The 23,131-nt window shown below is 44.7% G+C and overlaps 1 protein-coding gene across 1 annotated transcript in view; it reads left to right on the top strand.

The window, feature by feature from the left end:
• Positions 1-23,131, top strand: part of PCNX2 (pecanex 2) — a 218,865-nt gene that overhangs the window by 173,083 nt on the left and 22,651 nt on the right. The window contains exons 24-26 of the mRNA XM_069484552.1: positions 6,626-6,684; positions 10,648-10,863; positions 18,065-18,318. Coding sequence (XP_069340653.1) covers positions 6,626-6,684; positions 10,648-10,863; positions 18,065-18,318 — 529 coding nt within the window. The remainder of the gene's footprint in view (positions 1-6,625; positions 6,685-10,647; positions 10,864-18,064; positions 18,319-23,131) is intronic.

Here is a 23,131-nt window from a genome sequence, read left to right as displayed (position 1 = left end):
TGCTGCCTCTTCTGAGACAAGTGGCCCTGAAAACTGAAGGACCTGAGTTAGCTCATCACAGCGGAGTGTGTCACTGCACAAATGACTGAGGTCCCTTGCCAGGGATTCTGGTTTCTTTTTGCTGTGTGGGGAAACACATACCAAAAGCCTGCTTCATCTTGGTCCAAATTCTGTGTGCACCACAGGTAACTACTGAATAAAATAAATGTGTTTTTACCCCCCACCGGAAGTTTCACCCACAACCCTAAATGAAGCACTCAAATAAATGACATTGGACCTGTTCTTACCAGAGCAATATGACAACCAAAATCAAAAACCTTAAATCAGTCAAATTGAACTTGGGGGTGGGGGGGGGGAACCCAGCAGCACCCTGATAATTTCATCCTTATGTATCAGTTACCGTCCTCTGCCTCTCCATTCTCAGTTCCCCATTTGGCTGACTCTTCACCCAACCATATGCAACTGGGACTTTTTTTTATTACTATTTTTATTAGTTGCACTTGCTGAAAAAGAAGAAACACTTTTCACTCTCGAAATATTTATGACTTTCCAGTGAATGAATAGTCGTATCCTGTATTTAAAATGTTGAATAGTCTTGGATTTTTTGGTCAAAATGAGAGAAGCAATCCTAATGTGGGGTGTAAGCAAGTGTAGAATCAGAGCTAAGAATTGCACGTGAATGCATGGTAGTCAACAAATGCAGGCCTGCTATTAGCTATGCAAATTTTTCTAAATTAAACCTTCTCTTAGCTAATTGTAGATTCACATACAGTTGAAATAAATAATACAGACAGAGCCCACATACACTTTACTAGTTTCCCCCAATGGTAACATTTTGCAAAACTGTCACAATCTGGATATTGATGTTGATACGTTCAAGGTACAGAACATTTCCATCACCACAGAGATCTTTCCTGTTGCCTTTTATAGGCATACACACTTCCTTCCTGCCCCCACCCCCTTCTAAACTCCTGTAAACCTCTAATCTGTTGTCCATCTCCATAATTTTGTCATTGCAAGAATGTTATATAAATGGAACCATACAGTATTTAACCTTTTGGGATTGAGTGTTTTCATTCAACATAATTCAGTGGAGATTCATCCAGGTGGTTGTGTGCGTCAGTAGTTTGTTCCATTATGTCACTGAGTAGTTCCAGCGTATGGATGTATATAAGTTTTGCTTCAACCATCAAACATAATTTAGAAGGTTCATGACAAGAAGGGGTAGCTATTGTATTTAGCTGTTTTTGCTTATCATGTTCTTTCTTCCTTCCTGATGTTCCAGGGTTCATATTTTTATTATGTCTTTTTTCTTTACAGAACTTCCTTTACCTATTATTTTAGCGTATATCTCCTGTTGACAAATTTTCTTAGTTTTCCTTCATTTGAGTATGCCTTGGTTTCTTCTTTTCAGAAGGATATTTTCACTGAATATAAGATTCTGGGTTGACAAATCTTTCAGCACTTAAAAAAAAAAAAAGTTGTGCCATTTCTTCCTCACTTCCACGATTTCTAATAAGAAATCTACAGTCATTCATATTTTTTCCTCCATGGGTAAGATATTGTTTCTCTCTTGCTGCTTTCAAGAGTTTTTCTTTGTCTTTAGTTTTTAGAAACTTGATTATAATGTATCTTGATGTGAATTTCTTTGAGTTTATCTTCAATTTCTCTTCCCTTTATGGGACTCTGATGTTCAATCTATTATAGTCTCACAGGTCTCAGAGTCAGAGACTCTGCTAATTTTTTCTTCAGTCTGTTTTCTCTCTTTTGTTCAGATTGTGAACAACAATCTATCATTCTTTCTTCCAGTTCAGTGATTTTTTTTTCCATCCCCTTCTTTCTGTCATTGACACTTTCCATTGAGTTTTTAAATTTTGTTTATTGTATTTTCCACTTATACAATTTCTATTTGGTTCTTCTTTATATCTTCTCCTTTGCTGAGGCTTTCTTTCTTTTCTTTTTCTTTTTTTCTTTTATTTAGTTATTTATTTGCTGAGACTCTATTTTTTTTTTCATTTATTTCTAGCAATCTTTATTGCTCATTGAAATGTTTTTGTGAATGGCCAATTTAAAATCTTTGTCATTGTTGTCTAAATGTTGGCACCTATCATCTTTTTTTATTCATTTTGAAATCTTCTTGTTTCTTATTATGATAAGCCATTTTCTATTGAAATCTGAACATTTTGGGTATTATGTTACAAGACTCTGGATAATATTTACACTTTTATTTCAGCTTGCTTTTCTGACACCACTCTGGCAGGCAAAAGGGGGCTGATGCTTTGTTACTTCTAGATGGGGTTAAAGTCTGGGTTCCCTACTTACCTCTACTGACTCCTGAGAATGCGGGGTGAGGTTCCTTGTTATTACTTGGTAGAGGGATGAAACTATGAACTCTTTACCAAGTCTCTTCTAATACCATCCCAGCAGGAGGTGAAGGGGCACCTTATTACTGCCTGGCGAGGGAAGAACTCTAGGTTCCCCACTCAGACTTTGCAGGTATGGATGGGCATGGGACCACAGTTTTTTCTGCTGTGTTTGGCTGTTGCAGAGAGCTTATTGTTTAACAGTTTTATTTCTTGGTAGGCTGCCCCTTTCCTGCCTCCTAGACTAGAAAAAGCAGTGTTTAGTTGAGGCTTTTATTTTTCCTTTTGGTCCTGTTGGTGTTTCTGGGATATATGAGGCAAAAAGAAAAACAAAGGAGCTGAACTTACAGCATTGTTTTATCCTTGGATCCCATGATCCCTAGATGGTCTGTCATCTTCTCTTTACCTTTCAGAAGGTGTTTTTATTATATCTAAAATCCAAAGTTTTAGTTGTACCAAGTGGAGGAATAAGGAAAAGTACATCAATTGCATCTCTCCAGAAGAATACAACAAATCTACATGTATTCTTTTTCTTATTCATGCTTGGCTTTCTCTGCTGCAGATTCATATGGTGAGTATTACAGCAACATGATACGGTGGATACCAGTATAACAAGGTATTCTTTCATCACGGCCTTAAATAGACTTTCAGGAAATGTTTACCATAACATTAGGAGCTAAAAGACTTGCCTCATTGGGCCCATATGGCTGCCTGTGATCGCACACGTATGTTTACTTAGAATCCCAGAAACTTTACCTGGAGGTAGTCTGAGGACAGTGTGGTTACTGAGCGTGTTTTTGGTGTCTCCAGTGGAGCACCTCTGCTTTTGTAAGCACCAGTATGTCTGTTAGTGGCAGCAACAGCGAAAGGTGGAAACAAACCCAGATGCACCTTTTATTTGTACCTACATATAATCAATTTAAAGGGCTGCCTTCTCATTGTCCAGATTTCTTTAAAGTTGCCCTTCCCCTGAATAGACTTACAGTCCATTATTAATTCCATCTTGGGTTTGCCATGTGAGCAGACCCCTACCAAACTTCTCACTCCAGCCAGCCGTATTTCCCCATCAAAAAATGATACCACTTCTACCGTAAATAGTCTGTGCGTGCTGACAAAAGGAAATTTGAAATAGTGTCATTAAAGAAAATTACTGTTCAATTATTTAAGTTGCTTACATGAAACCATGTGAAAGAGAAAAGTGCTTGACCTGGAGAGACAGATCAGGGGTGGGAAGGCCACATTTGACAGAGGGAAGCCAGCTTGGCTATCTGAATTCCATGTTAACATAAAGGAGAGGTGCTTTGCAGTAAGTCAGCTTCCCTGGAGAGACCTCGTATGTGACTCTTGGCCTGTCGCGCTCAGGACAGCTTTGTGCCCAAGTGCCTTTGGGCAAGTGCTAAGAAGAGCACACATGCAGATGCACGCCTAACATGTACCAGCATTGAGCGCTCCCACTGAGATTAGGGAGTGAGATACAATTCCCTGTTTTCCCTTTGAGCAGCAGTTGATGTTCATGCAATAGGACAGTTAAGGCAGAAATCCAATTACTGAGCTAATTAGCACCTTTGCATGGTAAACACGAAATTTACTGGAGGAAAGCACTAGAGAAAAGCTCAAATTACCCAGTATGGCTGACGGTCTACCTTGTTAGAGAGTTGGTGGACGGCCAGATGCCCTGGGGTACAGGGCAGCTTCGCTTAGTGATTGCTCATCAGAATTTAGCACTGGGCATTCTATAGCCTTTTGCAAAGATAGCTTTCCAGTGAACATAGTTTTAGAAGGTGTTTTAATTCCCTAAGGAGTTTGCTAAATGACTTTCTTTTGGCTCCTTCCTCCTTTAAAAAATATTTATTCTGCTGATGAAAATTCCATTTGTCCCAGGTCTTAAGGTGAAATTAAAATTCCATTTAGGGACTAACTATGCAGATCTGGGATTTCAGCCTTCATTAGCAAGAATTTTGTTGTTTGCTTTATTTTTCTGACACTCTGGGATCTTTTATTTTTCAAAGCTTCTATGGGAGTATTTAGAAGGAAAACTGAAGCCATAGTATATTAATAGAACAGCATGCTGGGGTTAACAGCTTTTCTGAGATGTAACAGAATATTCCTTCTCTCCGACCCATCCAGAGAATCTATCCCACAAAGCTCAAACAAGGTCTTGCCTAGCTGGTTCTCAAATATCTGAGACATACAAGGAGAAAAAATATTTTTTTTTTTTCTGAAGACAAACCTTTTTATTTATTCAAATTACAGTCCCACCCAAATAATCTTTTTATCTGTTTGGATTCCCGAGAGACAGATTCCCAGAAGTCTGCATTCTGAGATTTCTTCTTAAGCACCATTGCTGACAAGTGTTTGTCATTTATTGAATCACACCGAGTAGGTCAAGGATCTTGTTTAAACGTAAGCCAGTGTGCAAGAGCAGGTGACAGCTAGTGTCCTTTCTTCTTAGCAGATATGGTGAGAGCAAAAACTTCAGAAGGAGCCTTGTCTTTTTCTATTCATTCGTTCATTCTACAAATATTTATTGAGTGACTACTGGATGCTAGTTGTGAGCAAGACGCTTACTCTCACAATACGTGGGGTGTGGTGTAAGAGGCAGGTGTGATCACATAACCACACGGAGATGTATGATGTGGTGTGGGGTGAAGGCTTCAGAGCCAGCCTACCTGGGTCCGATTCTGGCCCCACCACCTGTTAAATCTGTGACCTTCAGTCCCTTACCTAATCTCTCTGTTCCTCTGTGAGAATGGGTATAATAACGGTACCTACCTCAGAGGGTAGATATGAGGTTAAAATGAGTTAATAGTGTCACGCACTTAGAGCAGGTGCATGAGGCAAGCAAATGCTACGTCAGTGTTAGCCATCATCATCATTGCTACTGTCAGCGGTGACAGGCTCTCCAAAGGAGAGGTATGGTGTGGAAAGAGCGTGTGCCAAAGGGATCTCACCCACGGCAAGGGTCGGGAAAGCCTGCCTGAGAACGCAATGCTTGAGCAGGCTTGAAGCATGAGCAAGTCAACGAGAAATGAGTAGAGGGAACAGCAGTTGCAAAAAATACAGCGGACGGAGGGCTGGTGGGAAAAGGGCATGATGAAGGGGTGGAAAAAGGCCAACATGGCTGAAGCGTAGAAAGCAAAGGGTAGAGTGATGGCAAAGGCAGGGCCAGGTGTGTTCAAGACCAATCTTTTCACAGGTGTCAGTGGGACCTTCATTGTATCCAAATCTTTACGTAAGCCCTATGTTCAGTGCTGGTATATTTCTGGTGAAAGCCCTTTCTTAATGGCTGATATCGCAGATTTAACCATATGAAGCCATTTTTGCAAGACGTACACAGTTGACCATCATCAGTTTCATAGGCTTGACTCGATTTCATATTTCGTCCTTCAAAGAGGGATGAGACCGCCAATCAGTATCTGAAATAAAAAGACAAAGCAGGGCAGGCGCAGTCTCTGAGCAGAGAGGATTGTCGCACTTATCACGGGTTTTGAGGATGTGTGGAGTTAAAGGACTGGGGAAGTGTTAGGGGCACACGTGGGTTGACAGCATCTGTGTAGGAGGCTACTTGGGAGGTGGTTGCTCATTGGTTGGTTGCCCCTGAGGAGTCTGCAGTGAGCCTGTTCCTCCCAAGCTGACTCCCAGCAGCCAGGGGTTGTCATGGACCCACCTGCCTTACAAAAACAGGTGAGTTATGATTGAATTGGTTCAAAACTGGTTCTGGTGGCCACTGGTTAGCATGGCTGCAGGCAATCTGTATTCTCCTAAATTTGTAACAACTGTTTTAATTCTCATGGTTCCACCTGAGAAAGATCTATAAGAACATACCCAACTCTTGAAAGCAGGCGGTGGAGATGTTGACTGCTCGCCACAATTTTTGGGGAGTCAATTTGAAAAGAAAGGTACCTATGTGCCTATGTGCACACTTTTCCTGAGTTCTGAAAGTGAGTGGCATTTGATTAGCAGTTCAAATACTTGCTTTTATTTTGTGGATCTGGTGCTAATGAGCGATTAAGATACAAGGCTGTTCTCCCCAAATCAGAGAACTACTCATCTCTCCCCTCACCTACTTCTTGTATTTTTCCCCTCTCTTGTCATGAGACTCTTCTCTTCCTGCGATATTGTCAAATTGGAGCAATCGCCGCAATCTGTGGGCTCTACCTGCTCCGCATTTCCTACTCAGGCTGCTGGTAAACCAGCTCCCTCACCTCTCTCACTTGCAGGGATCTAATCATGACCTTTTACCCTTTTGTGGACTCTTTTAGTACAAGGCGAGTGGATAATTCCAACACAAGACTGGCAGTCCAAATCGAAAGGGATCCAGGTAAGAAGACCTCCTTCTTCCCTCTTCTTAAAGTATTTACTTTGTTACATAGATCAGTGGTCCCAACCTTTTTGGCACCAGGGACCGTTGTCATGGAAGACAATTTTTCCATGCGGGAAGAGGTGGGGCAGAGGGCGACAGGGAGATGGTTTGGGGATGATTCAAGTGCATTACATTTATTGTGCACTTTATTATTATTGCATTGTAATATATAACGAAATAATTGTTCAACTCACCATAGGTTGGGGATCCCTGACATAGATGGATTCCAAAAACAGGGAATTGAGTACTCACTTTTTGAAATTATTGTGGAGACAATGCACGTCTTGGTTAATATGCTGACTACAGAATAAAACTGCAAGCAGACTGATCACGCATCCTGATTTGGTTTGGAAATGCATTCCTTCATTATTTAGAATTGATTAGGTATTTGTTCAGTATTGAATAACTCTGTTAATCAAGACATTTTAGTTTGTGTATGGTAAACATCAAACGCAGACCATAAACCTTGGGATTGCTCTTTTAGAAAAAAAAAATTATTTGGAAAAACATCAGCATTGTAATGTTCTTAAAGGCAAACCATTCTGGGATCCAGGATCCAGAAACCTTGCTCAACTTTAAGCTAGGGAAGGATTCACCTGCTAGAAAATTATTTTTGCTTTTTTTCTTTCCATAATCTGTCTCATTTTTAACCAGTCTCTCTTCCTTCCTCGTATCAGAATGCAAATTTTACCTATTCTCTATTTTTGTCCATTTCACTCTCTCCTTTCTGCCCAAATTTTATCTAAGAAGAATTGTACCATGCTGATTATCTGTATTTGAATTGCATATACATAATTAATTTGAAATTTGAAGATACCTGGAGAGACAGGCTTATTTTTTGTTGAACTTTATGTCAGTAGAAGGGGGTTGGGGAGGACGATGGAGGGGGCACAGGTATCTCTGCTGTGCAGCTGTGGGACTCTGTGACATTGCAGAACCGTGGGTATCAGGCATAGGGACAGTTTCATGAGCACATCGAGCTGTTAATCATAATTGCTGTCTCATTTTAATCAAATTATGCAGATGTGTGGTCAAGATGTTCTTAGAAGATGCCCTGAGGCAAATCTCTACTTTTAGTGATTTTAATTGTTTGGTTTTATTTAAACATCGAACAGTTTGAACAATTAAACAAAGACTGACTCCCACATTCAGGCCTTTCCTTGAAAAGTGGCAGAGGCTGACAGTAATCTGCAGTGTCCCGAGATGCCTGCTGATTCATCGCAGCAAATGAACGTAAGGGCAGGTCAAGCAGGCTTCATATGCGTAGATGATGAAGCATACAGATACTTTATTAGATCGAGTGGCACGACCCAGCCCAGAGAACAGTTTCTTTCCTTTAATCATAATTAGCTCATAAATGCACTAATTTCAAAAGTCTCCAGCTTTTAAGTGTCCTAAATGTCCAGCAAGGATATTCATAATCTGACAGTGATCCTGTAAGTTTCTTAGAGACAGATTGGTGCTCCTCCTTACATAAATGCACTGGAGGCATCGTCACCTTCCTGTACCCGCCCATCGAGCCCCAGTTCCCATGGGCACCAAGCAGGGCACTTGGTCAGGTCTGCAGTCTTTATCTCTGTCCTCCCTGAATCTCTGTTTCCTCTCCAGGAGACAACCTGGAAGGGAAACCTTGAGTTTGCTTTAGATGTGTCCTCTTTGGGACAACTCTGTGCCTCTCGGGCTTTCCAGAGCCATAATTTCCCCACCAAGAAAAGCTACTCCTAAAATAAAAGCGAAGGTAAACTTTGCTTCTAGTCCCTCCCAGCACCTGCTCCACCCGTAGGACCACAGACCAGGAAGACATCCCAGTTCATGCAACCTTCTCTTTTAAAAAGCTGATAGCCCTCATCTAGAGAGATCCCATGGAGGGAGGGAGAGGAGTTCGGGAAACGCACCACACTCTTCCAGTTCCACCCTCCCCCAACACACAGCCCTGGCCTTCCGTTGTGAAGCAGGTATTCTGTTGTTCCATGGTCTCCTTTGCTGCTTCCTCTGCACCCTTCCCCGGGTGTCATCGTGCCCCCCGTTGGAGTGGCCAAAGTTAAACAAACAAGCAACAATGGGCAACGGCAAGTCCTAGCCAGGATGCAGAACTAGAACTCTCCATCACTGCTGGGGAGATGCACAGATGGTCCAGCCACTTTGGAGAGTAGCAGTCCCACTCCCAAGTGTTCACTCAGGAGAACTGAATATTCACATCCACACAAACTCCTGTTCATGGCTATGTGCAGTCACCAAAACTGGAAACAACCCAACCGTCCTTCAGCTGATGAACGGATAAACAAACTGTAGTGCATGCATGCAGAGGAACGCTACTCAACGACGAAACGGAGCAAACTGATACATACAACAGCAGATGAATGCATTGTTCTATTAATAAGTGGTGGTTACATCACCAAATATAGTTTTCAAGACTCATAGAGTAGTACACTAAAATGGATGAAGTTTACCCTGCATAAATTATTCTTCAATACACCTGAGTTTTATTTACATATATATAATTTATAAACAAATGTATCAATTTAAATATACTAAATATAATTTACATATGTATATGTAATATATACTATAATATATAATGTGTATTGTGTGTGACATATATAATACTAGTCATATAATACATTTATATAAATTGATGCTGTTTAATGTCTGTAAATTGTACCTCAATGACTTTGATTTAAAAAAAAAAACTCTGGAGTTACTTGTTGGATATATTCTTGAAAACAACATAACATTTCTCTTAAGAAAACTTTATGAGCTATGGTGTTATTTATTATTCAATGAATATTTAGTTAGTCCTTCTACATGTTAGGAATTCTGCCAGTATGGGGGTACAAAAATAAGCAAATTCAGACATAGACGTGTCTTCACTGAATTTATGGTATGTTGCAGAAAACAGATGTTAATCAAATAACCACATACTCATACACACACCCCCCCACAAATATAAAATCCCAACTCTAGGCTGGGCACAGTGGCTCAAGCCTGGAATCCCAGCATTCTGGGAGGCTGAGGCAGGAGGATTGCTTGAGCCCAGGATTTCAAGGCTGCCGTGTGCTCTAATCCAGCCACTGCACTCCAGCCTGGGCAACAGAACGAGATCCTCAAGAAAAAAAAAAAATTCCAACTATGACAAGTGCTTCAAGGCAGAGGACCACAGTGCTGAGGTCCTGTAATAGGAGCTTTGTCCTGAGGAAGTGGCCGGTGATGGCTTCCCTGAAGTGGTGATTGAGCTAAGGTCTGAAGAACAGTAGAGTTAATAAGCCACAGAGAACGGAAGAGCAGCCCAGGCAGAGCATAGAGAATGTATTGCATGGCAGGTCCCAGTGAAGCAATACGGGTGAGTCTCATGACTAGTATGGCTGTCCATGGGAGAAGTATTGGTAGCTTGGAAGAGGGTAGGGGTAATAGGGATGGAGACAGGGAGAAAGGTGCAAAGAATATTTGAAGATGGTAAAGTTGAGCAGGAGTGGGAAAGAAGGCCCTTAGTGATGGCTGTCTGGATGATGGTGCTGTTCACTCAGGTGAGGAACATGGGTTAGGGGGTCCCTGATTTTGGCATCTGGAAATTGAGGAGCATGTGAGACACGCAAGAGAAGATGTTAGGTGGAAAAGTAGGTATACAGACCTAGGGCTCAGACAAGAGATCTCAGTTGGAGATGTGAATTTGTAAGTCATCTGCATTTAGACCGTAATTAAGTCCATTAGTGTAGATGAGATTGCCTAAGAGAGAATATAAAGGGAAAATATAGGAAGGTCTCATACAATCCACTAAAATGGACAAAGAACAAGTCTTACTCTTTTTGTGAATGTGAAAAGTCTGATTTTACCCTTAATGGAATGACGACTCACTCACTGTTCCCTAGGTCTGGGTCTGTAGGGAGGAAGCAGTCACTGATCATAGTTCTTGTCTGCCTTTAGGGAATGATGACAACAATCTCAACTCCATCTTTTATGAGCACTTGACAAGGACCCTCCAGGAGTCCCTCTGCGGAGACTTAATTCTCGGCCGCTGGGGCAACTACAGCTCCGGCGATTGCTTTATTCTGGCTTCCGATGACCTCAACGCCTTCGTTCACCTCATTGAAATTGGCAATGGTCTTGTCACCTTTCAACTTCGGGGACTGGAATTCCGAGGTAAGAATCTCTTCATTGTAGGAGTGGTTAGAAGTCATTCCTTTGACTTAATGATTATGCAAAGCTTTAGGAAGAAGTCATCATTAAAGAGGAAGAATTTAATGCCTGCCCTGTTGAATGAGAATTGGGGAGCTTGCTACCACTACCTTGATATAAATAAACACAGTCATCTGAGGGAATATGAAACATAACACATATAATCACATGTAACCCATGGATTAGCAAATCAGGACATTGGTTTTAATCTCTCTGGGGGAACCTCAGAAGCACAGGAGGTCATGGAGCACACCTGGGCTCCAAGTGGAGTCACCAAGCTCCAAGTAGAGCCTCAGTCTGCCTGTCACAGGTGTCAGGGTCTGTGCAAATAATTTAAGGTCTCTGAGTTTTTCTGTCCCATCTGGAAAGCAATAGTAACGATAAGAATGGCTGCCTCATAAAGTTGTTGCATGATACAAATGAGATCGTGTAAATGGAGGTACGACACGAATGCCCCTTGCGTGCTGCCTGTGGCGTCTGCCTGTATCATGTTTTCTTTGAATCAGGAGCGCAGTAGGGACGTGCCCTTGTGCCCTGCTGCTGCGTGGTTTGCGTATTACTTCACGCACTGCGTGTTTTCTGCACACCTCCCCCGTGTCAGGCGCTGTTCTAATGCCAGACGTGCAGCAGGCACGTGGCATGCAAGCGTCTCACCCTGAGGAAGTTTCCTGTCCGTGAGCGACACGGAAAGTAACCAAATAAACAAGTGAGCAAAGCAATGACAGCTTGAGGGCAGGGGCGTGAGGGAAGTAAACAGGGTTCTGGGACTGAAGTCACTACAGAGGGTGGGAGTGAGGAGGTGCCACGTTGCATGGGAAAGTCAAGGAAGGCCTGGAGATGAGGAGAACAGGAAGAGGAATCTTCCAGGCATAGGAGCTGATCCCTGCTAAATGTATGAGTCAGTCAGCAACTTGGAGCGTTCCTGCACCTGGGAGGACCAACGGGACTCGGGCTGGCCGCACTCAAGGCCCCAAGTCGCCCAGTGTGGTTTCCAGCAGGTAGTTGGGAGGAAGTGGTCAGAAGGAATGCTAGAAAGGTGTGCAGGAGCCAGTTCATAGCTGTCCAGAGCCTCGCTGTGACAAAAGGACGCCTTATAGTCGAGAACAAATTGCCATTATTTCCCATCTTGATCATTACCTAAAGATGACCAAGCCTCTCAGAATTTCTAAGCATTAGTTTTGTGGGAATCTGTGCCTTTTAACATTCCTAAATAAATTTGTACAAAAGATGACTTTTTCCTAGAATAGTAGGTTCTGGGTTTTAGGTGTGCATTCTGCGCATTTTAATGAATTCAGGAATCTTACTTAGTTTGGACGAGGTTATTGGGCAGAGGATAGGAGTAGCAGAACTCTACAGGGTAATCGTAGAGGCTGTTTCCCCTAAATTCAGCACAGATGCCAGAAAATGCCTCAGGAGGTGGTGGAAATTCAGTGTCGCTGGTGCAGTGATGCAACAGAACTATCCTCTGAATTTCTGAATCTTAGCTCTTTTAGGAGCTTTTCAGATTTCTTCCGGAATTCAAGGGGAAAACCTTTAAAGCTAACCTTGCCGAATATGGGTTATAATTTCTATCACAAGTTCTATGCCATTTTCCGCTTCTTTGGCAAACTTAACCCATCTTTGAGTTTAAAAGGTCCAAAGTTAATTAGACCTGAGAAATGTGCAGCACTTTTTCTGTCCTGCCAGCTCCTTGTCACAAACATGGGTTCTTCTCAATTTACCACACTCGATGTTTTGGCCTCCCCTCAAATCAATGATCTCTTGAGACATAACCACCCACCACAAATGTAGTGTAGAGCAACAATGCTGTGCTGGTTCTCACTTATTTCCTACTGCTGTGTGGGTTGACCAGTTCTGCTGCTGCTGCTGCTGCTGCTGCTGCCCGGGGTCACTTGGGCAGCTTCATTCACCAGGTAGAAGGGCCAGGATGCCACCTCTGCAGGCTGCCAGCTCTGGGACCTTGGATGGCCACCACATGGCCACTCAGCCTCCAGGGGGCTAAATGAGGCATCCTCACACCTGGGTGGTCTCAAGTTTCCAAAAAAGGGGAGCAGGAACACTGCAAGGCCCCTTGAGGCACGGCCTCTGGGACAGGCACCACGTCAGTTCTGCCACACTCTGGGGGTCAAAGCCATTCCCAAGGACAGCTCAGGTTCTGGTGGTAGAAAAAGTGGGCCTGTCACAGTGCACAGCGGTATGGCTATAGGAAGGCACGATTCACAGGGGGCCGATATTACGACATACCAGACTCCTGGAACTTCGTCAGATGAAATACACAAGGAGGCCTAGAACTGACACAGACGTGGCCACCCCAAGATGGCGGCAGTGGTTGTGCAAGACAGGATTGCCCAGGACAGTCTCTGTGTTATCACTGGTTAATTTTCCTTCTTCCTGCCAACCACAGTAGGAATGTAAGCTGGCTGTGAGGGTCACTTGGGCACGATAACAATGGCTTAAGAAAAAAATACCAGCTCCCCTGCCGCAATACTGCTCACTCTTGCACAATACATTTTCTTTGACCTAGTTCAATCGTAGTTGCGAACATTGAGACTTTAAAAGACCAAATAGCTTGACAAAATCTAAATTATGCTTTTGTTGCAGGAAGAACTTGGTTGACCTAAAATGACCGTTCTGTTTTATATCTCTTTGCAACTTATAGTACAGTATTCCCAGGGAAGGTCTGTTTTCTTTACCTCCCTGGGTATTTTTTTTAAGTTACCTCCTTGGGTATTTTTTTAACTTTTCTTTTCAACATTTTACTTTTCAATTCCCTATTTTCCCAGATAACGGGATTTATTTTGGTCAAATTTAATCTACTTCAGCACAACCTGGGGCAGTCAAAATATAGATAGCTTGGTTCTCTCTCCTGGAGGCTACTGAAGCCATCAGTGGGAACGTGAGCTGTTCACAGCACAGACTCTGGCTCTTTCTCAGGAAGTGAAAAATGCATCCCAGAGCAAGGCAAGCTCCCTGAGGCCATGGCCGAGAAGGGCCCCCATCTTTCTCTCTCTGAAAGTGATGTGTCGGTGGCAATAGGAATTATTAGCTGCAAGCAATAGAAACGAATTCCAGCTAACTTAAGCAGAAGAAGGGTTGTTGGAAGCAAAGGACACAGACTTCTGAGAAGGCTGGTGCAGCAGGTTTGGTGGCTGTTGGACAAGGGTTATATCTAAAGTCACGCCGCAGCTGTGAAGGAGCCACATCTTGGCTACTGGATCAGGCACTGCCATCATGTGATCGACACCATAAGCCTGGACACTGTACAGTGCTGCTGCCACTGCTGCTGTCCCCATAAACTGATGAACAGCCCCTGCGGCCACCTCCTTTCCAGAATGAGTTCCACATGACCTTGCTTCTTTGTGTCACCTGCTCATTAGTCAAAGTCTGGTGTGGCTACATCTCATTGACAAAGCCAAGACCACACGTGTGTGCTCTAGATACAAGGGAGCCCGGGAAAGAGAGTGTCTGTGCAGAAGCTTTTTAATTTGATCAGGTCGTATTTATTTATTTTTGTTGTTGCTGTGATTGCCGTTGGGATCTTCTTCATAAATTCTTTCCCTAGGCCAATATCTATAAGAGTTTTTCCAACATTTTCTTCTAGAATTCTTATAGTTTCATGCCTTAGATTTAAGTCTGTTATCCACCATGAGTTAATTTCTGTGACAGATGAGAGGTGCAGATCCTGTTTCAGTCTTCTACATGTGGCCATCCAATTTTCCCAGCACCATTTATTGATTAATGATTCTTTTCCCCAATATATGTTTTTGTCTGCTTCGTTGAAGATTAGATGGCTATATGAGGATGGTTTTATATCTGAGTTCTCAGTTTTGTTCCATTGGTCTATGTCTCTGTTCTTGTGCCAGTACCATGCTGTTTCAGTTATTATAGCCCTGTAGTATAGCTGAAATCTGGTAAATTAATGCCTCCCAATTTGTTCTTTTTGCTTAAGGTTGCTTTTGCTATACAGGGTCTTCTCTGGTTCCATACAAAGCATAAAATTATTTTTTCTAGATCTGCAAACAATGATGTCAGTATTTTAATAGGGATTACATTGAATCTGTAGATCACTTTGGGTAGTATAGACATTTAACAATGTTGATTCTACCAATCCATGAGCACAGTATGGTCTTCCACATGTTTACATCCTCTGCTATTTCCTTCCTCAGTGTTTTGTAATTCTCCCTGTAGAGGTCTTTCACCTCCATAATTAAATATATTCCTAGGTGTTTTATTTTCTTTGTTACTATTGTGAAGGGTATTAAGTCTTTGATTTGGTTCTCAGTTTGACTGGTGTTGGCGTATAGGAATGCTACTGCTTTGTGTACGTTGATTTTGTAACCTGAGACTTTGCTGAATTTGTTTATCAATTCCAGTAGTCTCATGGCAGAATCTTTGGGGTTTTCTAGATATAAGATCATATCGTCAGCAAAGAGTGGTAGTTTGACCTCTTCAGCCCCCATTTGGATGCCCTTGATTTCCTTCTCTTGTCTGATGAGAGCAAATAGACAACCTACAGAATGGGAGAAAATATTCACATGCTACACATCCAATAAAGGGCTGATACTAGAATCTATATGAAACTCAGGAAAATCACCAAGAAAAAAAATCAAACAATGCCATTAAAAAGTGGGCAAAGGACATGAAGAGAAACTTTTCAAAAGAAGACAGACTAATGGCCAACAAACATATGAAAAAACACTCAACATCTCTAATCATCAGGGAAATGCAAATCAAAACCACAATGAGATGTCAATTAATTCCAGTGAGAATGGCTTTTATCAAAAAGTCCCAAAACAACAAATGTTGGCATGGATGCAGAGAGATAGGAACACTCATACACTGCTAGTGGGACTGCAAACTAGTGTAACCCCTGTGGAAAGCAATATAGAGATACCTTAAACAGATACAAGTGGACCTACCATTTGATCCAGCAATCCCATTATTGAGCATCTACCCAAAAGAACAAAAGACATTCTGTAACAAAGACATCTATACCCGAATGTTTATAGCAGCATAATTCACAATCGCAAAGATGCGGAAACAACCCAAATGCCCAGCAATACATGAGTGTATTAGTAAAATGTGGTATATGTATACCATGGAGTATTACTCAGCTATAAGAAATAACGGTGATATAGAATCTCTTATTTTCTCCTGGAAAGAGCTGGAACCCATTCTACTAAGTGAAGTATCTCAAGAATGGAAAAATAAGCACCATATATACTCACCAGCAAATTGGTTTCCCTGATCATCACCTAAGTGCACATTTGGGAAAAACACCAACTGGGTGTCGGGCAGATATGGGGGGAGGGGGGAAGGGATGGGTGTGTACCTACATAACAAGTGCGATGTGCACTGTCTGGGGAATGGACATGCTTGAAGCTCTGACTCGGGGCAGGGGGGCATGGGCAATATACATAACCTAAACTTTTGTACCCCCATAATAAGGTGAAATAGAAAATAAATAAATAAATAAATTGCCGTATTCCCAGTACATAGAACAGTGTCTGGTGCATAGCAGGTCACTCATTACTTGGTGAATGAATGAATTCATTCATTCTCTCATGCATTCATTCATTTATTTATTTACTGAATTTCTATCTGTCAGGCACTGCCCTTATGGAGCTCACAATCGAGTAACAGCAGTGGTAATAACTACTATTTTTGAATAGTTGCTAATCACCTTGGAGGTGCCATTTTCTTCAATCCTTACAAGGGCCCATTTAATAGACGAGGAAACAAGCTTGATCCCGTTAAGTAACGTGACCAAAGTTAGGTAGCTGGTCTATACTGCCTTCTCTCAAAACCTGTTTGTTCACTACTGCTTCTCCCTGAAATAACATTCCTCTGTGTTAACATGTAACTGATATCTCCGTAAGATTTTGTGAATAGTTTAAATCTATTTAAATAGTGACTCTCAACAAATAATTCGTGGACACAGGCCGGCAGTAAAGCAAGCATCTCTGGAAATGGATTCCTCGGACGCCTCTCACAGCTCTCTTCTTTTCTGCTACTCTTCCTGCCTCCTGTCTTTTCTCTCCTCTGCTCCACTCTGAATGACCATTTTATTTACCTTTTTCAACTTTATTTTATTTCGCGTCTGCCTTTCTGCTATTCCTAAGTTGTCCATTAGCTCTGTCCTCTGGAACTCTGGTTTCATCCATCTCTTCTATTTCCTCTTTTGTCCTTTTTTGCCCTTCTGTCAATAAGTCTGCTCGGGCATTACCTGTCTCAAAATACACACACACCACCACCACCACCACCACCACCACCAGCAGCAGCAGCAGCAGCAGCAGCAGCACCAGCAAATGCTGCATCAACCCTGCTGTCCCTTCTAGCTTCTTTCTTATTTCTGCTTTTCTCTTCACTGTGACTCAGAGTTCTTAGCAGCTGTTGACTCCTGTTTTGTCACTACCAGTGCGTTCTTTATCCTCTTGTCCTCACGGGACAGGCCATCTCACTATTGAACTCCCAGTTGTTAAATGGCCTTCCTTACAACAAACTCCATGCCCTGAGACTCCTTCCTGTTAGTCACCATGACGCCCTCCGGGACTACAGAGAATATCTGCTCACATTTCCACGTGAAACTCTTCCGAGAGTTGCTGAAGGGGCAGCCATGGTTTCCCCTGCAGACTTCGTTTCTGCAAAGTAAAAGCCTCTGGGTCTTTGAAGTGGAATGCAGTCCTTTGGAGGTATGCCCGGTTCACACCACATCCTGGTCTCTGTGCTGCGGGTTTGCTGGGGTCCCCTGCAGCTTGGCAGCTGGACCTCTTGCAGGGCACCCTTCCTGGTAACACTTCAGCATCCAGCTGCTCTCAGACACCCCCACCTGCCACCTTTCTTAGCCCCCCTCTGTCAGTTATGACCTGCAGGTCAAAGCTGTGCCCATCCTGAATTTCAGCCATGAATGTCCGTGCCCACCATGTAGAGCATCCCTCCCCTAATACAAAAACCAGAAGGAGGCGAGAATCAGAATGAATGAAGAGTTCACAATTTTGAGCATTGTGACTTCTTCGCAAGGGCACTCTTTGAACCAAGAATAAATAAATCCTATGTCTAGACTTTCTTCGGCATCTTCCCCTCTCCTGCAGGCGAGGGGAAATCCATTCAAAACACCTCTCGCGTGACTTCTCGGCTAACTTCCATCACGTTTGTCCTCGGCCAGGCACCTACTGCCAGCAGAGAGAGGTGGAAGCCATCATGGAAGGTGACGAGGACGACAGAGGCTGCTGCTGCTGCAAACCAGGCCACCTGCCGCACCTGCTGTCCTGCAACGCTGCCTTTCACCTGCGCTGGCTCACCTGGGAGATCACGCGGACGCAGTACATCCTGGAGGGCTACAGCATCATAGACAACAACGCGGCCACCATGCTGCAGGTGTTTGACCTCCGCAGGATCCTCATCCGGTACTACGTCAAGGTATCGCTCTGCTTCCCAGACACGTGTCTGGGAGTGAGGCTCGGCTGGCGCAGGACGCTCCTGCAGGGCTTTGCAGTATAGAAAGCTAGATTTTAAAGCTGCTCCTCAGCCTCTGACTCAGCAGCCCAGCAGGTTTGGGAACTGTTGCTTTTGTGACAGATCCTAGAGGGCTCTGCTTTAGCCTGAGGTTGGTGCCCCTGAGCCTGGGCACCACCAGGCAGTCCATCCTCCTTCCTAGGTCTGCGTCTGCACTTCCGCCGCAGCACGAGTTGCTCGTAGTGATGACGGTGACAAATTTAAACACCCTAGAAATACTACTAAGCCTCGACGTTTGAGTTATAAGTGCTGAATTAGATCCTTTGCAAATTGTTCGCTTTAGAACCAGAATTATATTTTAAGCTCAAGATGAAAACTCAAAAATATAGCTAAACGATCCAATCAGGATTGGGTATGACAGCCTTTCCTCCTACTCAAGGAGAGACTAATAACACTTTTTCAGTTGTCTGCCCAGCCTGTGTCCTGCCTGAGAAAACGTGCTAGTTTGGAATAAGCCTCCCAGAGAACAAGGGTAGCACTTGACCGAGGACGCAGAGTGCTGGTCAGGGCTGGTGTTTTCTGAGCGGGAGGGAGAGGCGAGGGCAGCATGGCTGCGGGAGTCTCTGCAGTGGGTTCTATGCTGGGAGAGGACTTTGCACGGGGGATCCCTGGACAGTCCACAGAGGGGTCCACATTTTAATGTTCAAGAACAGGAAGCTCATCGTCTGAGACCACAAAACTCCCTACCAGCCAAGGCTGAAACAGATGAGGAAATACAGGATAAAAAGATAACACGGGCTGCTGAAATTTCAACTAGCTAACAGGCAGGACGTTTGCTTAGAAGTTTGGAATAGCTACTGTGGGGATCCCCCAACATCTGCAGTCTCTGCTGAAGCTTCTTGGGCACAGAAAATAGACCGTGACAGTCCAGAGGGTAAATGACTCCTGGTTATCATCCCCCTGGGTGATCGCAGCATGAAATCTGCTGCAAAAGCCCTTTCTGCTGCAGAATATCTGCAACAGATCTGGCAGTTCATACCACCTTTGTGCGTGCTAGAGAGATGTCAGATGCTATATCCACATTGCACACAAAGCTAGATGTGTTTTGTCCAACCTACTGAAATTGGGGAAGATTTGAGAAGCAAATTAGGGAGTTCTGACATGTTACCTAAATTGTAGGCAAATTCGATTTACCAGTTCGTGTTAGACTTGGCAGCAGGACATGAAATAATAGTAGCACACACATGTTGGAAGTTTATTTCTTTTTTTTTTTTTCTGATTAAAAAAAAAAAATTTTAGAGACGGGGTCTTGCTATGTTGCCCAGGCTGGACTCAAACTCCTAGGCTCAAGTGATCCTCCTGCCTCAGCCTCCGTAGTGGCTGGGACTACAGGTATACACCACCAGGCCCAGCGAAGCTTATTTCTCTCCCACATGGATCAAGGCTGGCATGGTCCCTCTGCTCCACAAAGTCCTTGGGGACCCAGGTTCCCACCAGCCCCCAGCTCCACCATGTTAAGTGTCTTGCCCATCTTTGTGTTCCAAGATCTAAGTTCCAGGCTTAAAGGGGTGGAGGAAAAGATAAAGAAAATGAAGACCAGTGGGTACGCACCAACTGCCCCTTAAAAGTTTCCTGGAAGTTGCCACTGTATGCTCCTGCTGTATCCCATCAGCCAGAATGTTGTCACGTGCCACCAGAGGGTCTGGAAAGTGTACCCTGGGCAGCCATGAGCCCAGAATGAAACTGCGAGCTCATGGAAGACAGAGAGCCAGCCATCTCTGTCGTCTCCCTCGTCAAGAAGAGAAGTGTCCCTGGACTCTCTGCTTTAGTTCTCAGGAGGCAGCAGGACAGGGTGGTTGCAGGCAGGGCTGGATCCAGGGGCTGACCCATCAAAGGGACTCCCAGGCCCAGGAAGCAAGTGGCCAGGAGTGGGCAGCTGGGCCAGCAGTGTGGGTCTACACAGGCTGGATGCATGAGCCCTGGAGGTGGGCAGCTCCTTATTGCCTCAAGAATAGGGCCAGACTCTTATCTTCCATCCAGAGCCCTCCACTGTTGCTTCCAGCTGTGTTTCCCACTCCCGCTCTCCCCTCACCGCTTTGTGCACATTTGTGCACACGCTCCCTGTGCTCCCCGCCCCGTGCCCTTGCACGCTGCCCACTCCCCCTGCAGGGACTCTCCCGTCCCTCCCCCGTGCCCTCAGCTTCTCTGCCAGTCTCAGCTCCCACGGCAGCTCTTCCTCCCCTGCTGCCTGGACGTCACGCCTGGCGTGCGCCTCCTCTTCCTCTGTAACCTTTCCTCCTCCGTGGCAGCTCCTGGGACAGAGGAGCCGCACCTGACTCCTGGGGTCCCCAGAGGCCTGTGTGATGACTTGCATATCAAGGTGCCAGACACACTTTTTTGCACAGAATGAACAAAGTTTCCAGGAAACGTGGATTTGGAGTCTGGACAGAAGAGGTCCAAATCCAGGCAAGGGCCTGAGCACCCTGCTCCAGGCGTGAGTTGTGAGACTTGGGTTCAGTACTCAGCCACCTCTCTGCCTTTCCGTGACACAGACGTGTGGACAGACCTGACCCACACCACGGGGCCAGCAGCGGGAAGAGGAGGGTGAGGTTGACAGGCCTTGTACAGGCCCACCCTCCCTGGCCGGACCCTCTCGGCTTTTCCAGAGGTCTCTGGGGCTCCACGACTGGACCAGTCCAAAGTTGGACTGGTAGCTGACATTCACCTTCCTCCTTTCCTAACTCCTGGAAACATGCCTCCCAATTCCCTAAATGTTGTCTAAGATGACACTTTGCCAACTGATAAACAAATCCAGGATAATAGGCAAATGAATGGAAGAGGCCTCAGGGAGGTCCCCCTGGAACCTGCCTGGTAGGAGTTGGCTTGTGGGAAAACAGTACCCGTAGCTCTGTTTTCTAAGAAAGGGGAGCGATGGCAAAACGGGAGCTGCAGGTTTGGTGGGAGAGGCGGGCAGCGCCGTGATGTGTTCCCTAGCACGGCGCTTCTCACCAGGCAGGGCAGCCCCGTGGCCGACCCCCCAGTAAGCTGGGTAATTACAGACTCCCAAGTCCCACCCAGAAATTCTGATTCCCATGGCCCTGGGGTGGGGCCCAAGGACTTAAATTGTTCCATAAGTTTCCTGCGTGATTTGATACACAAGTAGGGTTTGGAACCACCATAGACATAAATGGACCCGATAGAAACAAGAACTTTCTGAACTGCAAATCGGTGCTTAGGAGGGGCTGAGACTCTGGGGCCCCCCAGTGCCCCCCTGGTTAGTTCACACGGGCACTGTTGGGCCTGTCACATGAAGTCATCTCTAAATACGGCCCTCGGTGCCTTCCTGCCCTTCAGCGAGGAGCCACTCTGACCTTGCGCTCATTGCTCTGGCGCAGCCAGCGCATGGCAACTTCAGGAGCGCTGGCTGGTTATTAGAACAGAAGGAACATTTGGGGGTGAAAACAAATGGGTATTTTCTTCTTGGGCCTCGGTTGCTAGGTGAACAAAGTTGCCTTTATAGCTCCAAATTAAAGTTTCAAGACTTTGGTTTCATTCTTTTTATTATTTTCTCATTGGACAGGCAAATTGAAAAGGAAGAAAAATTTGAAATAATTCCTTTATACAAAAGGATTTTTTTTTGTTTTTTAAATCTCCTAATAAACTGGGTCAGTTCCCCCACCCTCTATGAATATGTTCGAAATCATTTCCTTCCTGGCGGGCGACTCGAGGTTTTCCCTGGTGTCTCCTCCACCTGTCCTCGGCTTATTAGCGCTTAAAACCCTCTTAGCAGTCAAGAAACCAGCTCTCTGCGAGGGGCTGGCTTTGCCGCTGCCATTGTTTCCAGGCAGCTCTTCCAGAAGGGAGATGCGCTTATCGCTTGCCTTGCAGAACGCGAAGTGGGCAACATGGTCTGCTGCCAGGGCCCCTTCCTAGGGGATGGGTTGTCTGAGCGAAGGCGCTGATCTGCAATTAAAATGAGGAACCCAGAAAAGCCCCGCTGGAGGAGGCAGACATCCTGCGTGAATTCGGGCGGGTCCCGCTGTCAGCGCAGCTCAGGCTGGCCCTGTCCCTGCATCCGCACGGCCGCTTATCTGCTCTACGTGGTGTCGTATCCATTTCCTCCTGACAGCTGCTGAAGGAGTTCGCAGCATTTGCTGACTATGTCGCCATGACGGGATTTCTGCCTCATAAACTGGAGATGGGACGTGGCTTGCAGCTGGTTGGGATGGCTCTGGGCTCTGGTTCCCCCCTGGGAGAGGTGTCGCTGCTGTGACCGGGGAAGCCGGGCGGCAAAGCCGGGCTTAGGTCCTGAAGTCCACACTCGAGGTTTGGCCAGACCTAGAGGAGGAGGTTCTAACCTCTGGGGTTTAAATCCTCCTTAACTACTCTGACTTCATCGGTCGTGGGTTATTTTCGTTCCTCCCCAGAAATGAATGAAAACGTAAACTTTCGTCTTCTGGTTTTTGTTTGTTATTCCTATCTGGTATGTGATTAGGACGTACTGGGGAAAAACTGGACCAGATGTTGGCTAGAGCCAGATGTTTACGGAGACCAAACCAAATTTCTTTTTTTCTTTTTTTCCCCTTTGTAATGCTCAGCTGAGAAGCGGGGCCTGTGGCCACGGGCACAGGTCCTGGGCACCGTGACTCTCTTTTGCTTATAACTCTGGGCGGACTTACTTAAACTTGTCTACCTCCTAGAAGCTTTAATTGATCCAGCCAGCAAGGAGACAAGAGAAAACCATCCAGATTCAAAATTTATATTTTTGAATATCAGA

The sequence above is a fragment of the Eulemur rufifrons genome, chromosome 11 (assembly GCF_041146395.1).
Source record: "Eulemur rufifrons isolate Redbay chromosome 11, OSU_ERuf_1, whole genome shotgun sequence".
Lineage (NCBI taxonomy): Eukaryota > Metazoa > Chordata > Mammalia > Primates > Lemuridae > Eulemur > Eulemur rufifrons.
This window is presented reverse-complemented; position numbering and strand designations above follow the sequence as displayed.